The 19,079-nt window shown below is 42.4% G+C and overlaps 2 protein-coding genes across 2 annotated transcripts in view; one reads left to right on the top strand and one right to left on the bottom strand.

Annotated features, from left to right (window-relative positions):
• Window positions 1-2,488: 2,488 nt before the first annotated feature.
• On the top strand, window positions 2,489-5,533 carry dtwd1 (DTW motif tRNA-uridine aminocarboxypropyltransferase 1). The gene is made up of 5 exons (XM_071901456.2): window positions 2,489-2,542; window positions 3,460-3,789; window positions 3,988-4,125; window positions 4,573-4,861; window positions 5,014-5,533. Exons 2-5 carry the CDS (start codon window positions 3,532-3,534, stop codon window positions 5,241-5,243), a joined length of 915 nt encoding a protein of 304 aa, XP_071757557.2. The 5' UTR covers window positions 2,489-2,542; window positions 3,460-3,531; the 3' UTR covers window positions 5,244-5,533.
• A 353-nt stretch (window positions 5,534-5,886) lies between these two features.
• The window catches only part of nnt2 (nicotinamide nucleotide transhydrogenase 2), a 14,915-nt gene continuing 1,722 nt past the window's right edge, over window positions 5,887-19,079 (bottom strand). The window contains exons 3-21 of the mRNA XM_071901455.2: window positions 18,749-18,948; window positions 18,572-18,659; window positions 18,287-18,375; window positions 17,972-18,159; window positions 17,658-17,791; window positions 16,122-16,313; window positions 15,430-15,580; window positions 14,653-14,814; window positions 14,393-14,503; window positions 14,131-14,276; window positions 13,517-13,712; window positions 12,264-12,497; window positions 11,491-11,651; window positions 10,840-11,019; window positions 10,558-10,717; window positions 8,433-8,514; window positions 6,938-7,056; window positions 6,420-6,535; window positions 5,887-6,293 (exon numbers count right to left, since the gene is read on the bottom strand). Of these exons, the coding sequence (XP_071757556.1) occupies window positions 6,147-6,293; window positions 6,420-6,535; window positions 6,938-7,056; window positions 8,433-8,514; window positions 10,558-10,717; window positions 10,840-11,019; window positions 11,491-11,651; window positions 12,264-12,497; window positions 13,517-13,712; window positions 14,131-14,276; window positions 14,393-14,503; window positions 14,653-14,814; window positions 15,430-15,580; window positions 16,122-16,313; window positions 17,658-17,791; window positions 17,972-18,159; window positions 18,287-18,375; window positions 18,572-18,659; window positions 18,749-18,948 (2,856 nt within the window). The 3' untranslated portion in view covers window positions 5,887-6,146. The remainder of the gene's footprint in view (window positions 6,294-6,419; window positions 6,536-6,937; window positions 7,057-8,432; window positions 8,515-10,557; window positions 10,718-10,839; window positions 11,020-11,490; window positions 11,652-12,263; window positions 12,498-13,516; window positions 13,713-14,130; window positions 14,277-14,392; window positions 14,504-14,652; window positions 14,815-15,429; window positions 15,581-16,121; window positions 16,314-17,657; window positions 17,792-17,971; window positions 18,160-18,286; window positions 18,376-18,571; window positions 18,660-18,748; window positions 18,949-19,079) is intronic.

Genomic DNA, 19,079 nt, shown 5'->3' with positions numbered 1-19,079 from the left:
CGACTGCATATTAGTATTTTACACCAGTTTGCCCTAAATTACCCTTTTTTGTTTTGTTGAGCCAATATTTGAGGAATGTCATCTGTGAAACTTGGACTTTGTTAATACAACAGGACTTTAATGGGCGCCTGGTTCTCAGATTAGGATGATTGGATACAGAGCGTCCCAGAAAAATCCATTGTAACAGAAGAAAACAGGACACCAAACACATCACTGCTGCTCGGCTGCCTTCCAAATCTTTACATTTAGGCAACGCAACATTCTTCAGAACAGGATATTGAGTTACAAGCAGTAGGTACAAACAAGTGACAACTAGTGAACAAACAGGCCTTTCTAAAGTCAATTAGAATACTACAGCGAAAAATAATGAATACAGTATGTCAACGCTAGGCCTTGTCTGACTGAACTGAAGATTACAAAATAATGTCACTTCTTACACCTATAAAATGATTGCACAACAAATGAATGTAACATGATGATTAATGTACATACAGTGAAGTGCTGGGCCTCTGAGACTCTCTGCAAATGTTGAAAAGGGTTGGGATGCCCGGGAATGTCACTATTCTCTACTTCAGTAAATCCTGGATAGTTGCAGTCCTATAGGGGAAAATGTCAAAATGGTTTCAATCTAAATTAATAATTTGTGAATTTAGATTTCCCATTATATGTTTCGTCATCACACCAACCTCAATACGTAATCTTTGTGGCTTGTGTGGTTTCTCGCCCTGTAAATAAAGCACTCAATATTGGTGATGTAGCATCTCTTACATCAAATATAGCATGCTATTATATTATGTATTGTTTTAGAAAAATAAAGAGAGTAGCAATAGCAGGCTGATTTTTACCTACCTCTTGTTTGATTTTTCTACGGGCTTTTTCCACCAGTTCATCAACTAAAACATGGAATGAGCAATATTCAAATTATTCACAATTTCACAGGCTGTTAGCATGATTGCCTTATTAGCATCAGGATCACTAATAGTTTACTTACACTTTCTGGTGTCAAGCTCTGTCTTTTTGGTTTGTGCTTGTGACAGGGTGGACACGTGTTTTTTCAGCTTTACCAGCAGCTCATCAAGACTTGTGTAAATGGAGAGAGTAGTGTCCACTGGGAAAGGCACTTTCATCCTCAAATAATCAAGTATGTCTTCTGACGATTTGCAACCAACAAAGTCTGATGGCAGCTCTGTTAAATTTCCCTCAGTCACGGGCCATTCAGTCTGGAAGCAGAAAACATGAACATTTTAAACTTGAGATTATACTGACATCAAATTGTTTTTTAATCAAAATGGTCAGGAAGTGACCACATCATGACTTTCATCAGCGGGTTTCTGTTCTCAGTACAGAAAAAAGCAGGTTCATCCAAATTCAAAGATCCTTTATAAACGTCCACTAAACAACAGCAAAACTTGCACTGTATTCAATGAAGTGGATTGTTCACATAGTGGATAGGGAACTGCTGAATGGGTTGTAAAAGTGGAATAAGACATTAGCAGAGTCCAGAGGACCAAATTACAGTTGGTTTTATGTTGAATATTTTATGGATATATGTTTTTAGATCTTCATTTACTTATAAATAAAATGTATAAGAGCACAGTAATCCACAGGAATAAATTTGTAAACATGAAGGAAATTGAAGGCTTGTTTACAACCTTTAATTTCTATTTGTGTGAAAAATATTTTTCAGTGTTTTGAAAGACCAAATTCATTCTCATTGTATCCGTCTGTTTTTGTTTTTTTACATGACAGATGTCATAGGAATTTGTATTTATTAAATTACAGCATTTACATTTTACAGGTCTCACTTTCCAATTTATTAGTATTTTTTTTATTTCTGATAACATTCAAATTTCAATAGTTTGCTTCTCTTGTAAGATAGTCTCAGAACAACTATTGAAGCGAGATACTGAAATTTAAATATATTTAACACGAATAAACAATCCTATAAAATATATAAGTTAAAAAAAATGGTCCTTTGGTGCTTTTGGCACTAGACACACATAACCCAGTGTTATCTTTAACCGTGGACTTAGTTGGGTATTGGCTGTTAATGTAACCCCATTTGACCCTGCAACAGCTAACGTTAATCTCGACAAAGATTTAACGTTGGAGTGCCATCAGCCAAGTTTGTTTTCCTTAAAAAGTCAGCTAATGTAAGTTCATGCTAACGCTAGCTAACTAGCAAAAGACGAGTTCAAACCAGGGTTAACCCAAGGTCCTAAATTCATATTTTGCATATTAACGTTACCAGTCCTTGTTGCTTGATAAATTTTTTATAACTGTCAGTGAGGTCCTCTTCATTATCAACTGCCTTGGCCATGTTTCTTGCTGACCAGCAGTTGTGGTGAAAGCATAGTTGGTACCACAGGTAACTACACACGTCTTACATATGTTGCTAAGCAACAGATAACCAACCACGGAAAAAACACTTTCCCTGATATGGAGCTGTACTTCCGGCGTAGAAGAAGAAACGCACACTGCTTCTCTGGCTCTGCATCCGAAAGGGGTGTCGCTAACAACAACAGCTTACTGTGATTATTATGTGAGTAACGAGTGGAAACGTGTTACCTGGTGCTAACCTCATTGTGCCGACGCCGTCAGTGTTTCTTCTGTCTTGGATATTAACGTATCTATTTCTGCTGTTAGCCGACATTAGTGCTGTAGTAGTGCGTAAACTGCAAGCTAACGTTAGCTAACAGGGAAACATGGTTATGTCACATGGGGCTAAAGTGAAGAGAAAGAGAATGATACAGAAAGACATTACGTTAGATAGCTGCTTGAAAGTCATGGCATGGTGTGCACTGATCTTCGCAAATGCGAAATGCTGGTTTTTAGGCTGGTAATTCGTGTTTACTTCACACATTCAATCACTAGCTTTCTCACTCACACAAGCTAGTAGTCTGATGGCAGGTAACAACAGCTCCCGGTAAAATGAAGGGCTTCCTTTCTCCTGTCTTTGTCAGCTCTGGTGTAGTCTCACTAATCACTATGCATTACTAGTCTGTGCCCTGCTGGTGCAGGAACCACATACACGCGATAACGTGGGTTTGAATCTCGTTTCATGCCATGTTGTTGCAAGCTTTTCCCATATTTCCTGTCTTTTTCAGTACTGTCACCTGTCTGAAAAAGAAAAACTGGAATTTTTAAGAAGGGTAGCACTAAAAAACAACCCATAGCTTGGCTGTTCGGTTGTCATACTATTTCACTTGCCCCCACTTATGAAAAGATTTAAATGATGGACATATGTATCAAGTCAAGTCTGGTCATGATTATTTATATAGCCCTTTATCACAAGCATGTCTCAAAGGGCTTAACATACCATCACATACATGTCAAATACATACATACTTCATATATATATATTACATATATGTCGTACTTCATATACATCATATACACACTACATATACATCTGTGTCTGCTAATATTTCTCTTATTTGTTGTGTCGTTCCCCTTCAGCTGTTAATGTCCGGCCCATATACTTGAACAAGTTCCTCCGGCATCAGTCTGTCAACATTTTAAGAGCACGACATGAGTAGCCTGGATCAAGACCAGCATCTCCATCCCAGTTGCCCTGACAAAACAACAGTCTCCAGTGATCCATCGGACACCCATGATCTTGCCGAGCAGCCTCTCCAGCGTCTAAAATTGGCATCACATGCAGTGCTAGAGAAAGCACAGCAGAAGGGCAGGTTGAAGTGTTCTAAATGTGGAGGATCAAGGATGTTCTTCTGCTACACATGCTGCTCATTAGTGGGTGTCAACCAGCAAGAAATCCCCTCAATCAAGGTCAGTGAGAGGTTAGACTCACTTGATTGTTCTTTTAAGAGAAGCCTGCAGATGGAGTAGCAGTAATAGTACTGTCTTTATATGGAGGAAAGGTCTTTTATGTATGATTCGTGAGACTTTGCACATTGTGTCTTTTTGCGATGAAGTTGTAGTTAAAATGTAACTATCTTGACCAGACTCTCTGTATCTTGTGCTTAGCTCCCTGTGAAGATAGACATCATCAAGCATCCCAATGAGACGGACGGCAAGAGCACTGCAATCCACGCCAAGATCCTAGCTCCCAGTGACGTCACCATATACACTTACCCCTGCATACCTGAATATGAAAGGGACAACGTTAGTTGCTTCTTATCCTGAAATTATGGATTTCAGCAAACCCTTCTAATGTCTTTCTAAGTGTTGTCTTGTGAAGCAGTGCACTTTACTGTCTTCATATTCTTGCTACTTGTTATTCTTCTTCTGGTCAAACTTCATCAGCTAACTACTTGATAGTTTAAGCTAAGCATAGAGAAACATTCTGAGAAACATTTGTGCTGACATTTGTGTTTTTCTTTAATCTCTTTTATTTGATTACTCCATGAAGTGGTCCCATCTTTTCATTTTTTTCAACTTGATTTTTCTCCTCATAATATACTGAATTAGTATTTACTACATATAAACTTGAGCATATATAAATTAGCACACTACACAAGCGAGCATACAGATTTTGTTTTAGAAAATGTACTTTGTCTAGTTTTGTATGTTATTATTCCACTCTGACTCTTGTCACTCTACTCTCTCCAGGTGGTGTTGGTGTTCCCTGGTCCAGGGTCAGTCACAATACAAGACATGATGCAGTGTTTGCACCACAGGGCTGACAACAGGTTACATGACTCCTCTGATGAGCCCTGCCCGAAGAGGCTGAGAAGCGAGGAAGCACTGGGGGCCACACACATTGCTGAAGACCTGGGGTCAAGGACCCCAGATGAAGCTAAGGGCTCGGAGTCAAGGGTGTATCCCCTCCAGAGGGTGGTCTTCATCGACAGCACATGGAACCAGACCAACAGGATCATCACAGACGAGAGGCTGCAAGGTAATTATGAACGATTGAATTTATGCAGCCTTTCAAAGAGCTCTGAGTGCTGGTCATTATAAGGGGCAAACTTATTTCACCCACAACGCTGTTTAACATTACCTCACCCAGTGTTCCTGTGTGCATTCTGACTGACACATGTTGTGCTCCAGCTTTGCTGCAGGTGGAGCTGAAGATGAGGAAAACGTGTTTCTGGCGCCATCAGAAGGGCAAGCCAGACACCTACCTGTCTACTATTGAGGCTATTTACTACTTCCTAAAGGACTACCATAAGCATTGCCTGGCTCAGGAGTACAGTGGAGAATACGATAACCTCCTCTTCTTCTACTCCTACCTGCACTCACTCATCACCAAAGCCAAGATTTCTGCTGGAAAATGTTGAGGAATGCTGTGAGGAAAGACTGAAAGCAGCTACAAATAACTGTCACGAACTGCAGCTAAAGAGTGGATTTATCTGCTGAGACAGATCATGTCCAGTTCACTTTTATTATTAAATGAGTGATATTTTATTTTGTAATGGATATTGTGACACTTGTATCAAAATACAAAGGATTTAAAAAGTGTAAACCTGGATGGAGTGTGTTTTTAATAATAAAGTGAATACAAGAAACGGACTAAAATCATAAATCAAAATTCTACAATGGCAGCAAAGACTGGCAAAGTGGCAATCCAAAAACTGAACAAAACCGGCTGCAAACAACATCTGAGGTATCTGACTGAAATTAAGGTGGGTGAGTGTATGTCTGAGGTGCAGTACTGTCTTGATCATTCTTTAAACCTAATGTCTGATTTTTGAAATTATAACAGGCTGCGCCTTTTGGAAATTGCAGTTAATTTGTATGTTAAATTAAGTGAAGCCAATTCTTTGTTTTTGCATAAGCTCATATGTTTTTTTGCCAATCCATGTGTTCTTATCACTTTTGTCCAGTATTCAGTTACAGCTAGTTTCAGCTATCTGAGTTAAAACTTTAAAATACGAAATGCAATAATATGAAATGGAATTCAGATTGACCACATTTAAATATGTTTTTATTTACAAATCAGTTAGTACATGCATTTGTATTATTTGTATCCCTCAATTTCAAGGAAATCATCTTAATGAATCTTGGGCACCTTTGATACAGCATTACGTTATAATCACATTTGTTGAAGACCCAATAAATCTGTTCTCTATCAGGTTTTAAAGTTGAAAATATATATATCCTACATGCCCATACTGGGCAGTACCTGTCGACCTGCCTTTGTCTTGAAGAGAAATGGATGATGGTAAGCTAATGAGGGATAACTAATAGTAGGCCTCTCTGATCTTGGCTTGCAGGCTGTCGCATGTCTTCTTGGCATCCCCCAGCAACATGGATGTGTTGGGCTTGTAGAAAATGGGGTTATCAACTGCAGCGTAGCCCACGCCGAGGGTACGCTTCATCACTATCACCTGGAGGGAAGACAAAAAGACAGCGTTTTATGGTCACTTTTTGTATCACGCAGCAAAAGGTGCATCAATGTATCATGTGCTGATGATTTGAAAGAAGAAAAAATAAATTAAAAAAAAGACACCCACCTGCTTGGACTTCCACACCTCCAGGACAGGCATGCCAGCAATTATGGAGTTGGGGTCTTCCTGTGCTGCAGAATTCACGGTGTCATTGGCGCCAATGACCAATGTCAGGTCCGTCTCTGCGGGTCACAGACACAAACATTAAAACTTTTATACGCAATTCGGATGAAGAACAGCCCAACAAACCACTGATAAAGTGCGCTGCAACTGTCCCTGCTAACGTTACTGGGTTCCCCCACACCACACTTATCTCCCCCTGTCATAAACAGAACCATGTGTCTCAGAGTGCATGCCTGGTTACTAAGAAAACAGTCTGTTGCCCTGATACATGGCATGTCTAAACATCAATACGCAATCAACATTAGGTCGCTCCAAGCATAGATGAAAGGGGATGCATTTATTACACATATGCTGATTTAGTAATATTATCCCCCACCTTCCAGCTGAAGTGACAGCCATGGAGTAGCAGAATATTGTAAACTTTATGATCTCTGTATGAGTCATGGTCAACACCAGTTTACCTGGGAAGTCCTCATTGATCTCATCCATCTCCAGGACCACGTCATAGGGAACACCGGCCTCGGCCAGGAGGACGTTCAACTGGCCTGGCATACGACCAGCCACTGGGTGGATACCAAACCTAATGCACATAGACACAGAAAACCATCACTAATCAACAATATATTCCTTTTTATTATTGAAGAAACCTCACTACCTTTTGATCAATGACGCCCAGCCCCAGTACACCGTGTCAAAACGCACTCTTGTCTTTCTCTGCTTTAACAAGTTCAAGTTGAATGTCAAGTGCATTAGAAAAAAAAATAAAATACAAATGTACTTTTCAATGCAATGAAAAGCTTGTGCCCTGCCTCGCTCCCCTTAATACCAAACATTTATGCTGTATAGGAGATGTTGACGAGTAGTTTCCAGTTTTTCACTTTATTTGGATAATGCAAATGTTTATCACTTTAACAGGATCATATCAGCCACTTACCCATCCATCCAGAAAAAGGTAAAGACTAAGCACACATGTAAATACGGTAAAAAAAGACAAAAAAAAAATAAACAAAAAAAAAGACTCAGCTGTTATTCTCAGGTGAAATAGGGCGTCTATATAGTCTAAGGGGGGTCCCCAAGTCTTATCAAAAGTTTTTAAAGGGGTCTTTGTGAGAATATAATTTTCTTTAGCGCTACACAACGTTTGCTTATTGTAGGAGACATTATTTGGGCAGAATAAGACATCTAGCCAATAAAGTGGTGAATAAACTGTCTGCATAGCAGCAGGCATATTGGACTCAGAAATTCCAAAATAGGGCTGTAACCGGATTGGGATCAATATCAATACTGACAACATGGTAGTTTCAAATAAATTAGTTCAATATTCAGTTAACAAGACCAAAACATATGGACAAGATTGGTGGGAGATTGCTTACACCTGCTACAGGCATCATTCATGTTTTGCCAATCAAGCATTTGTGTAGCGGACTCAGCAGGATCTTGAATTGCAGCAAGCCATGCTGCTGACACACACACACACACACACACACACACACACACACGAAGAATGGACCAATTCTAGGATGTGGTCCCACTGATCATGGGTCCAAGTCCATTCCTAAATCATGCTCCTGTGTATTTTTGAGATTAGAGAAGTCCAGTTTCATGGAGTCTATGGAATTATGTATAATTTAAATAAGGCAGTTTTGATAAGGGTCAAAAAGCCCAAAAAGACTCTGTTTGAGTGTCGGGAAAGCTATTGGGGATCTGAGGGAGTTCTTTTTTCCTAATCTGATAAAAAAAAAAAAAAAAGTCCAGAATGTGATTTTCAAGTGTGGACCTTGAGAGCAAGCTCAAATAAAAGAGGAGACAAGCAGCATCTTAAAAAGGCGCAGGTGTAATCCAACCTAGTAGACACAGTGCGTTGTAGTTAAGAAAGTCATTTCCAGTATATTTGGGTGATAAATCTCAATTGTTTTGTCTGATAATGACATGAAGTGTATGAGTGTAGAAACTGACCTGACACTCTTGCCCTGTTCCGTCAGCATCTTCACCATGTCTGCAATCGGGTACTGGGCTTTTGCTGCACACAGACCCCAACCTAAACACACACACACACACACACACACACACAGAATGAACATACAGTATACTGATGATCTTACAATCCATCCATGATTGCCTACGGCACTGCAGTTAAATGGCGTTTTATGAAATAGGATTTTCCATTATGGGTCTTTTTTTTTTTTTTTAAATAGGCATTGCAGCATTGGAATAAATATACCACTTGACAGCTAGTCAAAATCCACTGTTAATTCTTAAATCAAACAGTGAACCAGCAGGGATTCTTCTTCTTCCCTACATTCCTTCCTTTGTACTCCTCTCCCTATCTCTCCAATCCTCTGCCTGCTCAGTCGTCCCCATCACCGCAGTCTCCTTTCTCTATTAAATCATAGGAGTTCAATGGTCTGGGAGACATTATTGAAAGGAAAACCTTCTTTGTCGGAAATGTATGCGTGTGTGTGTATATATATGTGTGGTGTGGATTTGGGTGCCCTGCGTGCAAAGAACTCCTTTCCCTGTGTCTGCATAACCCCTGTTTAACCCTGGTGGTCGGGTATCTTGTAGAGTTCAGTGTTGCCCCTAATCAAGTCTCCCTGAAGCAGTCCAACCCAGTCAGCCCCAACTCGTATCCTCCGACTCCCCAGACAACTAGAGCCTTCTGTTTCCTCACTATCATGCTTTGTTGTTGACAGTCCATGCAGAAGTCTGAGTCTGGGCTGAATAGCTCTCATGACTTTTCACTGTTTCTGTAATCAAACCAGCGTGTCGGACCACACAGCTGCCCTTGGTGCGTTGGTTTGAGCCATCAGAAAAGAACAGCAAAGACAGTCTGTAAGTGATCTAAGCAAGTCCTTCTTGGTCATCCTCAGTCTTCAGAGCAGTTTGGCTTTAACTTGATAAAGGACGGTGTAGTCACTGCCTCACTCACAAATCAAACTCACCATCCTTTACTCTTACTGTAACAAACATCTAGTACTGACACACTGTGTGTGTGTGTCACTGGGGACCAGCTAGCTGTGGGATCATTTCTGGACAAACAGCTCCCTCTCATGGTTACCAACCATGTCTCGCCATATCTATCCTCCTCCTGTAGAGCTTCTAGCTCTTCTGGAACTGATCCTGATCCCCCATTTTGGCAAGGCAGTACATGCAATCAGCCCTTTCGTCAGGTGAAGGTGATCAGATGAGAGAGGTGGTTGGGTCTTATTGATCCTGACAGTCTAAAAGCAGCATCTGGAGTACAAAAGAGGTTGCATGCTGCCCTGTGGTGAGAGAGTTTCACAGCACAGGTGTGCCCCATCTTAGTTTCTCTGATGTGGACCCAAAGGTTCCCTCTACACCCGACTCTCCCACAGGCTCCAGTGTTTGTGAGGATTGGCTGCACTTGATGCTGGAAAGGAGCAGGCTGGGCTGCCCATAGTTCTACTGTAGCCAGGAGGGTTTGACTGCTTGTGTTTGTATATATGCAGGGTTTGAAACGAACACCTGCCAAAAGCAAAAGGCCGGTCAAATTTGTCTTTGGCAGATAAATCAAATAAGGATCACCTGCCACTCTGGCTGGTAACCTTTTGAGACAATAACATTTGAATGGCTCAGGTACAGTCTTTGGTCTTTGCCTGTTCTCAACCTTTGTCGCTGCTGACCACTGTATACTCTCGTTGACCATGAGCCAATCAAATCAAAGCTCTGTATTATGAGCCAATCAAATCAAAGCTGTTTCAAACAGGCTGTTGATTGGCTGCCTGTTACACTGGCTCTACACAAAATGGTAGTGTCTTAACTTCTACAAAGTTTTCTTGCTGTTTCTGGATGTTTAACGGACTTAACGTCATTTGAAACTTGACATTACTACCATGTGGCCACACTTCCAGGTGTGAGGCCACCAAAAAGAAAAAAATAAGATGAAGACATAACACATCCAATTGTATGAGTTAGTTAGGAAGTTTTAAATTACAACTCTAAATCTGCTCTTGTCTGTTTATTAAATGTTTCATACAGAACCCGATTCTGCTTGAAAGGACAGCCTTTACTGATGCCCATTGGATACTGATACAATGTTCCCTGTGTTGCATGTATGTACCTGGTGTGATGATGATGTTGTTGGCTTCTTTGATCAGGTCAATGGACTGGTCCACATTGACTTCAGTGTGAGTGCCAACAATCTCCATGGGTTTCCCCCCCGCTGTGGAGGTGGTGCCGTACCCACCCAGGATCACATTAGGCAGGGAGCGGTTCATTGCCTTGGAAGAGAGAGATAGGGGGTCAGTAACTGTTCACATACTGTAATAAACTGATAAGGATGATGGTGGTTGTGGTGTGTGTATGAGTGTGTGATGTAGATGTGTGTCTACTGTCTACTCACCACACACATGATGTAGGAGAGGATGGCACCGGAGGAGCCAATCAGAGCGCCGACGATGGTCATGAGGTTGTTGTCTAGTAGGAAGCCTTCAGCACAGAGCGCCCATCCAGAGTAGCTGTTCAACACTGTGATGACCACCGGCATGTCAGCGCCCCCGATGGCTGCCGTCAGCGTCACACCCTATAGGGACAACCACAGTCATCAGTACAGAAATAAGCAAGGAGCAATATTTACTACTTATATCTTAGTCTCTGTTCTTACCTTTATTGTCTTTTAATGTTTCTATACTATTTCCAATCTTAATGTTCTTGTACTTCTGTTTTAACCCCAAAAGCCTAGCCAGGGACAGGGGTTACAAATTAGCCTTGGCTAGAAACCAGCATGCATGGCATCTATTTTGTATTATATATATAATAATTATAACCCTAACTAAATACATTTTTTTTTTTTTTTTTAAATGAAACCAAATTTGTGTTCATCCAATTGCCCAAAATGGAGTGGAACAACAGGATAAATACTGGATGGAGTTCTAATCAATGATCTGTAATGACAGTAATAAGATTGTGTATCGTCATCATCAGTGACTTGATAATAATTTTTATAATGTACTGTATGTGTCACATTTCCCTCTTTGTCCCAGTGTGGACTTACCATAACAGTGGACAGTCCAGACACTCCCAGCAGACAACCCATGCCAGTGTTGTAGCTGGAACTGAGCATAAAGGGCACCATGCCGCCCACGGACGCCGCCATCAGACCAGCATTCAACATGTGGCGTCCCGGCAACAGCAGGGGGGCGGAGTTCAGAACGCCTAGAACCAAGAAGACACAACATCAAAACCTCTTCTGTGGGGCTGACGGGAAATAATTTGACAAGATAAAACATGTGAGCTCGCTTTCTTCCTCGGTGGTGCGGAGTGTCTTTGAGCCCAGAGGAATGTCCTCAGACTCCTCTGTCCAGGCCACTAATCAGCCGTCTGAGACTCTGTCCCGTCTACAGATCAGACAGCAGCGCTCCACCAACCACAGCCAGGCAGCCACTACCCATAGAAAATTACTAGAAAGCTTCTCATGTGTTCTTCTTTATCAGTCACACTACAATGTGAATGAGTGCGTGAGCGCATACATACACACACACACACACACACACACACACACACACACACACACACACACAACTCCTAGTCCAGGCCTGGATTTACCAGAGGATCTTTGGCTTTAACCAGATGAAAGGATGCAATCAGCACCAGAGGACACAGAGCTCAGCGTGTTTATATAGATATTTGCATGTCTGTCTGAACTAAAGAACAAGGATTAGACTTGTAAATGGTGTACTATTGACTTTCTAATATCTCATCACCTGCACAGTATCTATATGTACATGGAGTGCTGCCAGTGTTGCTTTTTAAAGTAAGATCCGGCACCTTGAAGCTTGCCGTAGGCCACCAGTGATCCGCTGAAGGTGACCCCTCCGATGTAGGTGCCCAGATACGCCACAGTCTTGACTACATTGGCGGCCGGGTGAGCGTCCAGGTGCGGGTACTCAATCATGAACTCGGCAACACAGGTGAGAACGGCTGCCAGCCCCACCAGGCTGTGGAAGGCTGCCACCAGCTGGGGCAAGTCTGTGATCTCTATACGCTTGGCAATGGTCAGACCTAAAGGAGACGAAAGGAACACACAGTCGAGATGTAAATAAAATGTAAAACGCAAAAGATGCAGAACACAGATTTCAGTAAATGACAATGAGCTATTGTGTCTGGCTAAATCAAGCATCAGCCACTAATGTTGAAGTCTGAATACAAGGTAAAGTAGTAGAAAAACTAGAGTGCAGCTGGTAAAAAGGCTGACACCTGTTTTCAATTACTTCCCTCTTCATATTGGGCATCATCTTCAAAGGGAACCAAACAGTCTCGAGGCAAGCTCTGAAGTGTGTTGTCAAAAAGATAATAATTTTTCTCTAAAGTATACAGTTACTAATTTAACGCTGAGCAAACTGCTTGCGTGTGTGTGTGTGTCCAGAGTGTAACATCATTTATCATCCTGCTATCTAAAAATACTATTAACATCTAGCACATTCAGACATGATGACGATATCAACTCATCACTGTATTTGGACAGGATGATCGATGTTCCGTTACGTTTAAGAAAATCCACACTCATTCTTCAAAGACTCGAGAAATCACATACAAAGTTAATGGCATGTAACACATTCATCATGGTCTTGAAGTTTTGTAAACAGCTGTGGGGGTTTGGGGGAGTCGTGCCCCAGCTTTACACTCTTGTTTTAACTTAGTCTAGACTGAAACACAGATGAAAAGCTCCTATTCTACCACAGCCTTTGTCTCCTTGCCATGCCATTGCACTGCATGCTTCCTAGTGGCAGTGGATACTGAATGATAATGATAGCTGTACTGAACCAAAATGAGGAGGCACTGCAATAAATGATAAATCAATGTCAGATAGTGTAATATATTGTAACATAGAACTCATGTCTCTCAATTGTTTGGTTGAGATCGCTCCATTCACCTGGTCATGGCTGAAAATAACAAAATTTGAATTTTCCAAACAATTCCTTTTGGGAGTAGTAATTCACAGCAGCATGCAACACAAATGAAACAGCATGAAAACAAAAAACTGGCATGACTATCCATATCTCAAGCAAGAGTCTACCTACCCAGGGTTCCTCCAGTGGCCATGGCCAGAGACATCTGGGACAGCAGCTCTGGAGAGGGTTTGAGGGAGCCCAGGGTGGCAGCGATGCCCCCTGCCACTCCCATCATGCCCAAGGTGTTCCCCAGGCGACTGGTGCGCTGGGCGGACAGGCCTGCCAGCGCCCCCACACAGCACAAACCTGAGCCCAGGTACATCATCTAAGACCACAACAATCACAAGATTTGTACAGCTCTTAATCACAGTTACAGTCTCAAAGGGCCTCACATGCTCACGTTAACACAATAAAAGAAAAACGACGCCCCCTAACCTCAGACCCTTAATGAGAACAGGAAAAACTCCCACAGAAACCTCATTAGAAAAAAAAATGGAGGAAATCTTGGGAAGAGCCTCACAGAGAGGGACCCCCTTCCAGGACGGTTAGATGAGCAGTGTGTGCCATATAACCAAATGGGACATAACAACACACAGAACATCCAGAGAATTGATTGATTTCATTCTGTGTTACAGACTGGAACTGCAAACAAGCCTAAACTGTTAACAGACTGGGAGCACATACTCCCATTAAATATATTTTCAGCCAGAACAAATGTAGTGAGAAGCTGATTGTCCTGTCACCTGCTCAATGCTGTATCCAGCGGCCAGTGATGCTCCGTACCCTCCTACAAACGCCGCCCCAGGCAGAGCGTACAGGTAGTTGTACTCAGGAGGGTCGGTGGGACGCTTGAACATGTCCAGCATCCTCTGGGTGATCAGAAAACCACCTGCACACATAGAAACAGGACAATTACACACCTCATTTGATTGGATGGGGAATGAAACTCAGTTATATTTTTGGATTTTTTTTCTTATTATTTTAAGGATGTGTCAAAGGTCAGACCAGCAATGTTGATGGAGGAAACAAAGGCGGCGGCCAGGGCGAGACTCTGAGGCAAGGTGGAGGGTGTGAGACCGCCGCCCATCAGAACCAGACCTCCTACTGCTGTCAGACCTGAGAGAGAGACAGAATGGCAGTAAATAACAAATGAATATTAAAGTCCACTAGTACAGTTCAGATCTCTAAGCACAAAACCTCTTAACCAGGTTTATAAACCAAAAACACAACTGTTTCATATTGGGTGATGCCGTTTGACCCCTGACCTGAGATGGCATTGGTGACAGACATGAGGGGCGAGTGCAGAGCGGGGGTAACGCCCCACACAGTGTGGTATCCCACAATCCCAGCCAGGCCGAAGGTCGTCACCATCTGAGTAAACGCTGCGTTGGGAGAGATGATGCCCAGAGCCAGACAGGTGGAGACACCTACAGGGAGACAGCAGAGCTCAGTGGGACCATGTGTGTTTGATGTTCATGTTTCCAATCGCTGTGGTCGAAAATTAGAGAAGGTGCAGTTTCAGTGGGTTTTTCCAGGCCTTTTTTAATGGAAATCAATGGAGAAATTGACAGGAAAAACGTTGGGTATTTTCACAGTGATGGGAGCGTGATGGTTTATATTTTCTCTGAAACTTCCAAGTATTACAGTATATCCCATACTGTGCTAAAGTATTGTGATGGACGGTCCAGCTTACACCTTAAAATCCCATTAAAATCTAGTGAAGGGACCTGGTCTCAGCTTTGTTAGTGAGAAAGACAAATTAAAAAACAAAAAAAGTTTGAAAGGAAAACATTGTTCAGAACTGCTAAATACAACCAAAATATGACAATACATATAAGTAACAGACGACCTGAAATGTTAAACAACTTTAACATTTCTACAATTTTGTTTTCACTTTGATTGAATAGCGTGCTTTGCTCTAAAAACTAAACTCTAAAAATCCCAAATGAATGCATTTTGAAATAACTTAATAGCACAACAAAATGTGCAGAAAGTCGAGGGGTCTGAATACTCCTGCAAGCCGCTGTTTGTGTGTATCTGACCTGCGGTGTAGATGCCGGCGGAGGTCATGGTGCGGTTGAAGGGAGAGACCACAGCCGCCTTCTCAGCATTCATTTCAGCAACTGATTTCTGTTTCACCGGGGCCGGGGGGGCCGTCTTAGGGAGGGGGGACGGGAACAAGTTCTGGCCTTCCTGGACACACGAGAAACACACGAGAGCAAACCAGTGTGAGAATACAGAGGAGCGAACGAGAAAGAAAGAAAGACCAAGAGCGTTTTGCGTGAGAAAGAGGCATCAAGAGTTTGGCGTCTCACATTGTGGGATCTTGCCTTGATGATGGGAGTATTCAAACACAGAGTCACAGATCGCATAGAAGATTATAGTGAACAAACAGCAATCATGAACCAGTTACCAGTGGTTTTGAAAGATAAATTCTCTTTAAGAGGCCTGAATAATGCTTAGTTTAACAAGGGGTAAACTGATATGTCCTGCTGAGGTTGCCTGTTTTCCCTGCCATAAACAATGTGTCAAAGCCAAAATTCCTGGAAAAGTATGTTTTGAAACCTTCATAACATTCTTGCTTGATTCGAACGTGAGCTATTCCCAGCTGGGGTCGGGCTTTTAGTACCCATTTGGCGAAGTATTCTAGCACGACAGAGTCTGCTAACCGATGCCAGCAGAGACGGAGGCTGCCAGCAGATACTCAGTTACAACAATAAAAAAAAAAACCCACCTTCATAACGAGAGTCCCACGGATGACATGGTCGACCGTTCCATAGTCAAACTCATCTTTGGCCTCGTAGTGGAAGTAGTCCTTGTCTGGGCTGATGGCCTTGAGCAGCTTCAGCACATTGTTGGAATACAGAGTGCTGGCCTGGGTGGCCATGCGGCTAGGCAGGTCTGTGTAGCCGATGTGCGTTACACCCTGGTAGAAAAAAAAGTGTGTTCATTAAAGTCGTTAAAACAGACTTTCAGAATCAAGTCAAGTCATGTTTAATTATATAGCCTTTTATCACAAGCATGTCTCAAAGGGCTTAACATACCATCATATACACCACTAGTAAAAAGTTTGGACACACCACATTTTTCTTTATTTTTACTATTTTCCACATTTTAGACTAATAGTAAAGACATCAAAACTATGAAATAATACAAATGGAATTATGCAGTGATCAAAAAAGTGTTCAAAACTATCTTATATTCTAGATTCTTTAAAGTAGCCGCCCTTTGCCTTGATGGAAAGGCAAAGGCTTTGGAAAGAAATTCATACATAGGATCAACTTCACTATTTATATTTGTCTAAGAAACAAATTTCAAGCATTTAAGCATAAGCCTTTAGATCAAAATGGCTTTAAGAGAATGAAAAACATAGTACATCCAATCAGGTGTGTCCAAACCTTATACTGGTAGTGTACATACTACTGTACATCATATACATACTACATCTTATGCACTCACTGGCCACTTTATTAGGTACACCTATCTAGTACCAGCTGGTCATCTGTTGCTGCCCATTTATCATAATGGCCAACACCTTGTGTGTTCTGAGATGCCCTTCTGCACACTCCTGTTGTAAAGAGCTGTTATTGGAGCATTTGTTACCTTTCTGTTAGCTTGAGCAAGTCTGCTGTTTTCCTCTGACCTCTCTCATTAACAAGGTGTTTTCACTCACTGCAGCTGTTTCTGAGATGCTGGAACCGCCAATCAACAATCAACAAGTCTGGCACCAACAGTCAAAGTGGCTTAGATCACGCATCTTGCCCATTATAATGTTTGGTTGAACAAAAAATGAAACCACTTCACCATGTTTGCATGCTTTATATATTGAATTGCAGCCACATGAGTCGCTGTTTGGAGCAGCAGGCTCCAGGCTAACGAGCAGGTGTACCTAATAAAGTAGCCGGTGAGTGTACAATATATACCATATACAGTACATAAACACAGTAATGCTTATGGGCACTTAAGGGCACATAAGGACCACAATGGAAGTAAGTCTGTGACTTTATGGTGTTACCCTTGACGAACAAGCTGTAAGGTAATGCTGCTTATTGTCTTTGGCGAATAAACTAAATGTCTTTGGACTGTGGGAGGAAACACGCAACTCCACACAGAAAGGACTGGGACAGAGATTTTAAAACCACAACCTTCTTGCTGTGAGGCGACAGTACGAACCACTGAGCCACCGTGCCGCCCAGCTCCTATTCAATTTAAACTAACTTGTGCAAAAAAATGCTCAGTCTCCTTTTCCACATTAGCATCAGCACTCAACCTTGTGAATGTGCAGCTCTCCAGGCCTGGTGGTCTCGATGTTGCCCCCGGCCTCCGCAGCCAGATCCACCACCACCGAGCCGTCCTTCATCGACTCCACAAACTCCTTCTTGATCAGGATGGGAGCCTGCTTCCCTGCGTAGGGACAGAGAAGACGAGGGCAGGTGAGACGCATCAAACGTCTGAAATACGATCCAATGAGGCAGGAAAGTCTAAAATACGATTCAGTGAGACAGGAAAGTGGAGGAAGAAAGAATAAAAAATAATCTTCAGAGAGAAAAGACAGACAGGGGGGGAGGTGGCAAGGAGACTCACCTGGAATCAGTGCAGTGCTGATGAGAATGTCGACCTCTTTGCACTGCTTGGCGAACAGAGCCATCTCCGCATCAATGAACTCCTGAGACATCTCCTTGGCGTAACCTCCGACCCCCTCGCCAGACTCTTTGATGTCGACCTCTAAAGGCTCTGCCCCGAAGGACTTGAACTGCTCCAGAGCTGCCGGTCTGACCGTCAAGAAACCACTCAGAGGTTAACATTATCACCAATATTATTATTCACTTTGTTGATCTAGAATAAAACTAATATACATAGGTCAGTACGATTTGAAATGTAAGGGTTTTCATACTTTACCTGGTGTCAAATCCTCTAACAATGGCTCCCATGGACTTGGCTGCTCCTGCTGCTGCTAAACCAGCCACTCCACCTCCGATAACCAGGACCTGCGCACAACAGAAACATCCATACACATTACTTTAAAGAGAAGAATGAGGCACTCCACCAGCACATATTTTATTTGAAGAGAGACAGGGAATGTGGGAAGACAGAGGTGCGACAGAATAGCATGAAATGGGATCGCAATGCAAGTACGGTACATTTTATATGCAAGTTGCTTTGGCAAATTGCGGAGGCGGTTACCTTCGCCGGGGGAACTTTTCCTGCTGCTGTGATCTGACCGGTGAAAAACCTGCCAAAGTTGTTGGCAGCCAGAACCACAGCCTTGTACCTACGAAGGAAATGCTCAAGTCACATCTAAACTATACACAACAGCTGCATACAGGTATGAGTATCTGTATGCAAGCGTATATTTCCTACCCAGCAATGTTAGCCATGGAGCTGAGTGCGTCGAAGCCCTGAGCGATGGTGACTCGGGGCACCTGGTCCATGGCCAGCACAGTGCTCTCCCTCTCTGACAGCTTCTTCATCAGCTCTGGGTTCTGCGCCGGATAGATGAAGCTCACCAAGGTGGACTTAGGCTTCAGGAGGTCCGTCTCACTCAAACCGGGGGCTCGAACCTACAGCAGATCATGGACGACAATACGCTAGTTCAAATAAACCGGGCATCAGGGTTTGGATCAAGTCATGAATGAACTCAATCAATTCCAATTCAACTGAGGAATTGGAAAAAACCTACAGGAAACGGATT

Source organism: Centroberyx gerrardi, chromosome 1 (assembly GCF_048128805.1).
Source record: "Centroberyx gerrardi isolate f3 chromosome 1, fCenGer3.hap1.cur.20231027, whole genome shotgun sequence".
Classification (NCBI taxonomy): domain Eukaryota; kingdom Metazoa; phylum Chordata; class Actinopteri; order Beryciformes; family Berycidae; genus Centroberyx; species Centroberyx gerrardi.
Note: the sequence above shows the minus strand (reverse complement) of the source record. Positions and strands in the feature narration are given on the sequence as shown.

What these genes read in the sequence shown, in the direction of transcription:
- dtwd1 (XM_071901456.2), top strand. Translation starts at nt 3,532, where the DNA reads ATGAGTAGCCTGGATCAAGACCAGCATCTCCATCCCAGTTGCCCTGAC. An exon ending in AAGAAATCCCCTCAATCAAG is followed by an intron (nt 3,790 to 3,987) that starts GTCAGTGAGAGG and finishes TCTTGTGCTTAG; the next exon opens with CTCCCTGTGAAGATAGACAT. An exon ending in CACAGACGAGAGGCTGCAAG is followed by an intron (nt 4,862 to 5,013) that starts GTAATTATGAAC and finishes GTTGTGCTCCAG; the next exon opens with CTTTGCTGCAGGTGGAGCTG.